Here is a 7,132-nt window from a genome sequence, read left to right as displayed (position 1 = left end):
CCTTTTCTACTCGAAAATCAGAGAATTTGAACTAGCAAAATTTCTTGCCCCGTTAAACCCAAATGAAATGTTTCAGAAGTTCATTGAGCTTGGTGTTGTGGGGGGACTGCCGGACTGCCATCAAAACCTAGAAGCATTCGCTCTTCCGTTTGAAACCACGAGAAGAATTCAACTCAAATCTTAAATCGCGAGTTAGGTGTTGCACGCGTTTATGAAGCCAAAAAAAGAAAAGATTTGAACTTGGAGGTAAGGATTCATATCTTTCTGCACAGTGGCAGATTTGCAGTAGAGTATCGACTACGCGTCGATTGGATTTGGATCATACAGAGTATCATATTTCGAATTCTAATAATAACTTGTTCAACTATTCCTTGGGTTCTACTTCTACTTGTACTTAGCCTTCACCAGCAATGGCATTAGCACCACCACCACCACTACAAGTTCGTCCCGCCTTGAACTTGGCGTAGATGTCTCCCGCGTAGAACTCCCGAGTCCTCCATGCGAGCGCCAGCGTCACCGCGGCCGCGGCCACGGTGACCGCCGTGATGACCAAGAAGGACTCCCTGTAGCACCGGACGCCAATGCACGTGACCCCCTTCCCCTGCCGCGCCGCCTCGCGGTCGTACATGCGGCCGGCGACGCGGACGTTGAGGACGTACGACGCCAGGGGGCTAGCCGTGCCGCAGAAGTTGTACAAGGTGGAGTAGTACCTGAGCCCGAATAGCTCCGACACGCAGGCGAGGATGAGCGGCTGCGCGCCGCCGAAGCAGAACCCGATCACCACCGACGCCACGTACAGCGACCCGGGCACGCCGAACGCGATGAGCAGGTGGCCCGGCACGGTGAGCAGGAGCACGCCGGCCAGGATGAGCGGCCGCGGGAGGCGGTGCTGGGACAGAAGGGCCTCCGAGGCGAACCCAGCGGTGACGCGGCCGAGGTAGTTCCAGATGCTGATGAGGGAGACGAAGGTGGCGACGCTCCGCCGCGGGTACCCCAGCGACTCGCCGATCTGGCCCATGTTGTTGATGGCCGTCAGCGTGCCGCCCACGCCGAACACCGTCGCCGTGAACAGCAGCAGCATGTCCACGCTCACCAGCGCCTGCAGGATCGTGTAGTCCTCGCCGAGCGGCGGCGGACGAAGCGAAATCAGCAACCTTTGACCCGCCATCGACGTCGCGGGCGGGGGTGCCGGCGGCTGCTTCGCGTCTACAGTGACCTCCGGGGACAACTCCGGCGATGACTCTGCCTGCGCTTCGTCGGGCGTGTTCTTGGACAGAGCAGCCTCCTCGCGCAGGACGGTGGCGAAGCCAGGGAGGAGGAGCATGGACAGCACGACGGCGGCGCTGACGCCGTACTCTGCCCGCGTGAAATGGAACCGCTTCTGCAGGACGATGGCGACCAGGAGGTAGGCGGCGAGCGCGAGCGACAAGTAGAGGAAGGTGCAGAAGGCGCGGTACTCCCGGCGTACCGCGACGGGCGAGCGCGGCGCGCGTATGATCCGGATGGTGCCGAGGAAGGCGACGGAGACGGCGGCGGGGAGCCATCCGACGAGGAGGATGAGCGGCCTGGTGTCGCCGCCGCCTCCGGGGCCGTAGAAGGCGAGGTAGAGCTGGGTGAAGACGGCGCCGCTGAGGCCGACGAAGCCCTTGAGGAGGCCGAGCATGACGCCCCGGCTCTCGGGGAAGTTCTTGACGCAGTTGACGAGCGCGCCGGTGTTGGCGAAGGCCTGGGAGTTGGCACCGACAGCGATGTAGAGGCAGACGAGCCAGAGCGGCGGGGCCGGGCGGACGCGGCCCGTGACGGAGAGGTAGAGCATGAGGTAGCCGCCGAGGTTCATGGCGGCGCCGACGGCGAGGACGAGCCAGGGCGGGGCGAGCTCGGCGATGAGGCCGGCGTGGATGCCGACGTTGGCGCCCACGTCCTTGAAGAATCCCACGGTGTTGAGTTGCTCCTGCGTGTAACCCAGCGTCGACTTGATGTCCTTGGAGTAGATGGCGAAGATGTAGGTGGCGCCGGCGGCCGACATGATGAGGAAGGAGCCGTACGCCATGAACCACCGCCCGCGCAGCACCTGCGCCGCGAACGCCGTCGCTGTGGCCATGGGTGGCTGCGGGGTGGCTGTCGCAGTCGCAGCAGAGTGCGTGCTTTGTTCTAAGGATGGCACCGTAATTATATTGGGAAAAAAAATGCAGCAGCTAGTTCAAAGTTTGTACTTGGTGGGAGATGCATGCAGCAGTTAGCGCGTGCTTCTTTCTAGTTTAATTAACTTTTTTTTACCGGGGCATGCATGCGTGACAGTGCATGGATAGGTGAGTGGAAAACTTAAGAAAGATAAGATTGAATTTTAGACCAAAAAAAGTTGGCACCTGTCTTGTTTGCCTGTTTACAATAGTCTCCTTGAATCGTGCATTAGCCTAAGCAACCTGTCACTTAGCACTGCCATGGGTGATTATTTTTTCATTGGCATTTGGGAGGCTACAAGCTGCAAGTAGTCGTATATACCTTGATAACCTGGCCCCTGATCAATCGAAACATGACAGAATTGCTACTAGTTTGATTTTATAGGGCTCTGTTTTTTCAGTTTTGGTCTTGATGCACGTTTAATTTACTAGACGTCGTCGTCGATCATTGCGTGCAGCTTGATTCCGGCATAGGCGCATAGCAGTGGGTCAGCGTGCAGGGCATGAAATGGCTGTACCTGTCAGGCGTCTCCAAGAACTGAGATTTACCAACCAATCACTCCCTTTGTATTCCGTTGCCTAAAAAATTCTCTCATAATGGCCTTAGCAAGTGTCCAGTCCATCTATGATCTATACTAATGCAGGTGCATCTGGCACCATTCAGGTATATTTTGTAGTGATGGCATCAGCTGCAAAAATGACAAGTTCAGCATCTGCAGAAACCTGAATGAGTTCAGCATCTGAAGACTGAAGGTCTACCAAACCGTTTTCCTTCTCTTCATTATTCGTCAGAAGCAGATGCTTACATTGTTACTACATTGTGACAAGTGCTGGATTCACCTCTTATATAGGAGTAGTTGACAAAAATAGGTAAAATCTTATGGATACACCTCTTATACACACAGCTAGAGAGTGAACTTGTCGGGTTCATAAAATCAGGTCCCTCATGGACCGGCTTCCCAACAAAGGCTTGGCCCAACAGACAACGTTGCGAGCAACGCGCAACTCATGGGCCGGCCCAAATACCTAGACGGCGGGCCAGAAGGACAATCCAATCTCCGACCGGAAGGCCTGGCCGAGGAGGAACGGCGCCCGCTTCCGACTCCGGCCCGCCTCTCCGACCGGAGCGCTCGCTTCGGTCTCCAGTCCGCTTCCGGACGGCCTCTCCGACTGGAAGGCCTGGCCAAGACACCGCTTTCAGCTCCGACCTGCGTCTCCGACCGGGAAAGTGGGGAACCCCTGCTTACAGCTCCTTTTCCGACGGGCGCAATCAGAGCCGACTGGGACCAACCGACTGGGGATGCCCGCTCGGTAAGGACCAGGGAACGGGCGGATAAAGTAAGGCAGGGTATACAAGTCAAAACCGTAATACCTGGGATCATACCCTGTGCACCTGCCAGGCAATACCCTGCGACCCTCCTAACACTGCAGAACCCAAGTAGTGTTGTAGGCGCCGATATTTTTCCTACAGTGTTGTGGGCGACATTAACTCCCGTACCAGAGAAATACGGTAAGGCTCCCCCACACACGCCTCTGGGCATCAACAGTATTATGGGAGCCGACATTTACCGTACCAGACGAACATGGTAAAACCCCTTACACACCTATGGGAATCGACAGTATGGCAGGCACTGACATCTGTCATACCTGAAGAAGACGACACAACCTCCCACGTGCATCTGACATTCAACAGTATTGTGGGCGCCTACCATCATCTTGAACCCGTCGGCGTGGGCAGCAAGACTTAGCAGCATACGCACTCTCTCCCTCTCACCTGTAAAGCCATCCACTTCATCTATAAAAGGGGATGCGCTCTCTCCAACATAGACAAGTTGATTCAGATCGATCAAGTTCACTACTACACAACAACAGAACCACCAAGTTCAAACCTCTAGCACACGCTCGAACACATAGCACATAGCGGAGCTCCCGTCACTGTCGGCCCCTCTAACCAGAGTCCGACCGAACCTCTTGTACCCCTATCTTTCTCCCTCTCGTTTGTAACCCCACTGCAAACTTCGAGCACCCGGGCTCAGGAATAAAGTCACCGACCGACTCAAACTGGACGTAGGGCACGTTGCCTGAACCAGTATAAACCCTGTGTCATTGAGTGCTATGCCACCTCCGATCACAACGTATGGCAAAACTATAAATATTTACGTGTTGGTCACTTTCTGCACCGACAGAACTTTAGAGCATCTTTCAAGAGATTAGCTAGATTTACTGATTGAGCTACTCTTTAAAATAGATTTGACAAAAAAAAAAGTACTCCTATAGGCTCAGTAAATCTTGTACCCTCCATATTTAAAAGTGCCACGTTGTCAGGATTTTTCGTATCGACGAGACCTTCTTTTTCACGCGTGGGCCTCGACTTCTGCTCGTCCAGTCTCTTGGCGAGCGTCTGCTGCCGACGAGATTGGCTAGGCACAGCTTGAGGAAGGGGCACAGTCGCCCAGCCATCAGGGCACGCAGGGAGCCTGCGACATCCAGCCGGCCGCACAGCTTCAGAAGTGCTCGAGGGCCATCGCGGCAGCCTGTCTCTATCTCTCTCTGTTCCGCACACCTGGTGGTGGTGGATGCTCATCGCCGGAAAAGTGGGCCGCTCGGACGGAAGCGACGCGCCAATGATTTTCTGTTTCCGCTGCGCGTCGCTCTCACGGCCCACCCCACGTACTCACGCATGGAAAACAGGAAAAGCCCACCCCCATGGACTCGCGCACGGGAAAGAGCGCAGAGCTCACGCAGGATCCACTCAAAAAAAAAAAAAAAAACATAGCTCACGCAGGAAAGAGTGAGTATATACGACAGAAATATTGAGAAGAAATATTATTAGAAAAAAGAACAAAAATAATGTGCGAGAGGGATTGAACACAAGACCAAAAGATTAAGACAATCTTTTCTCATCACTACACCATAAAATATTTATACTATTATAAACCATATCTGACCACTTAAATCTAAGAAAAAGTATTACACCCTCACAAGAATAATGTTTTAGATAGAAATATATCACGTGACATCTTATGGAATATTCAAAAAACTACGTAAGAGATAAAACAAAAAATATATAAAAAGAAATTAAAAATGTAATAAAAAGTAATAGAGGAAATAAGAAAAACATCCTAAAATTCATCAAAGAACATCACATGGACACTAATTGATTACCTAAAATATACCATCAAAGATAATCGTGGAAATCACATTTATATAATGTAAGCATTGTAAAATGCATCATAAAGCATCACATGTATACTACGTGAATATTACAAAAATACATCATAGAACATCACATGTATACCATGTGAACATTATAAGAATATATCATAGAATATCACATGTATCTTACATAAACATCACTAAATACATTATAGGACGTTACCTGTATACTACATGAATATCACTAAATACATTATAGGACGTTACATGTATACTATGTAAACATCACAAAATACATCATAGAACATCGTATGTATACTACATGAACATCACATATATACTACATGAACAACACAAAATACATCTTAGAACATCATATGTATAGTACATGAACAAGACAGAATACATCATATAATCACATGTACCTCATATAATATAGGAAATACAACATAGAACATCATGTATATTTGTGTAAACATCATAAAATACATCATAGAATATCACATGTATACTATATAAACATAAAATATATCATAGAACATCATATGTGTACTGTGTGAACAACACAAAAATGCATTGTAGAACGTTAAATGTATACTACGTGAGCATCACATTTATGTCATATAATATAAAAATAAAAAGTAAAATAAAAATATTAAAGTAATTAATTAGAGTAAAGTAACAAGTAAAAAACACATAAAGCACATGAAAAAATGATATATATAGACAAAATAAAATAAATGAATAGCTTAAATAAGGATGGAAAAGGAAATTTTCAAGAAAATCACAAGTATACACGAATATCATATGTATCTTATGAAAACAAAAAATTTAAAAGCAAATAAAATAAAAAACTATTTATAGTAAACGAAACAAGAGAAAAGCTAAAATAAAATAAAAATAAGAAAACGTACATAAAACTTAAAACATAAGAGAGAAGGAAAAAAGAAAGAAAAACGAAAAAGAATAAACTAAACAAGAGAAAAATAAAAATAAGAAAACCCACATAAAACTTAAAACATAAGAGAAAGGAAAAAGAAATAGTTAAAAGAAACAAAAACTAAAAAGAATAAAACACGAAAGTAAAAATAAAATTCATAGAGTAAAGTATAGTTAAAAAATAAAAGAAATAAAAATAAAGTAAGAATGAAAAAACATAGAAAACTAAAAAGAAAATAAAAAAGAAGAATATATAAAAGCAAGGAAAGAAAACAAAAGAAAATGAGAGGAAAACGAAAGAAAAAGGTAAATAAACAAATAAGAAAAAGAAAAGAAAAAAAGAGAAAACGCCGAAAGCCCATAGAAAACAACTATGTTTCGGCCCAATAAAAAACACCCATACCTGCCTCCACGTGTGGTTCACTTGTTCAGCGGATAGCTCGGGTTCGGCCGTCGGACCCGAAGAATCCCGGGAAAAGTGCTCGGCTAAAACCTGGCGAAGGGCCCAACGAAAACCGTGGGCACCACGTGGGCGCTTGTGGCTGCCCCAGCCGGCTAGGAGGTTTGTGAGTAGGCAAGGGAAGTTGAAGACAGCCTGTGGCGGGATCATGTTCGCACGAAAGAAGGGGCAAAACACGTGAAGGAGCTGCTTGGCGCAGAAAAAGGCCGGATGGCGAGCCGCACAGGCTATCATCCATGCATGGAGACCGGAATTTCAAGGATAACGGGCTGCCAAATTTGGAGAGCCATCTACGGAGTCGGTTGAAGACAACTTTTTCCTAATAATAGCCATATTTACATTTACAAAATGATTTACCTAGTCTCTCAAAGATGCTCTTAGGAGGAGAACATGCTTA

General features: G+C 47.8%; 1 protein-coding gene across 1 annotated transcript; it reads right to left on the bottom strand.

Moving 5' to 3' along the window:
- Positions 1-255: 255 nt before the first annotated feature.
- On the bottom strand, positions 256-2,182 carry LOC136505558 (protein NUCLEAR FUSION DEFECTIVE 4-like). The gene has a single exon (XM_066500732.1). The coding sequence runs from the start codon at positions 2,099-2,101 to the stop codon at positions 395-397; it is 1,707 nt and encodes a 568-aa protein (XP_066356829.1). The 5' UTR covers positions 2,102-2,182; the 3' UTR covers positions 256-394.
- Between the last annotated feature and the right edge of the window lie 4,950 nt (positions 2,183-7,132).

The sequence above is a fragment of the Miscanthus floridulus genome, chromosome 14 (assembly GCF_019320115.1).
Source record: "Miscanthus floridulus cultivar M001 chromosome 14, ASM1932011v1, whole genome shotgun sequence".
Lineage (NCBI taxonomy): Eukaryota > Viridiplantae > Streptophyta > Magnoliopsida > Poales > Poaceae > Miscanthus > Miscanthus floridulus.
Note: the sequence above shows the minus strand (reverse complement) of the source record. Positions and strands in the feature narration are given on the sequence as shown.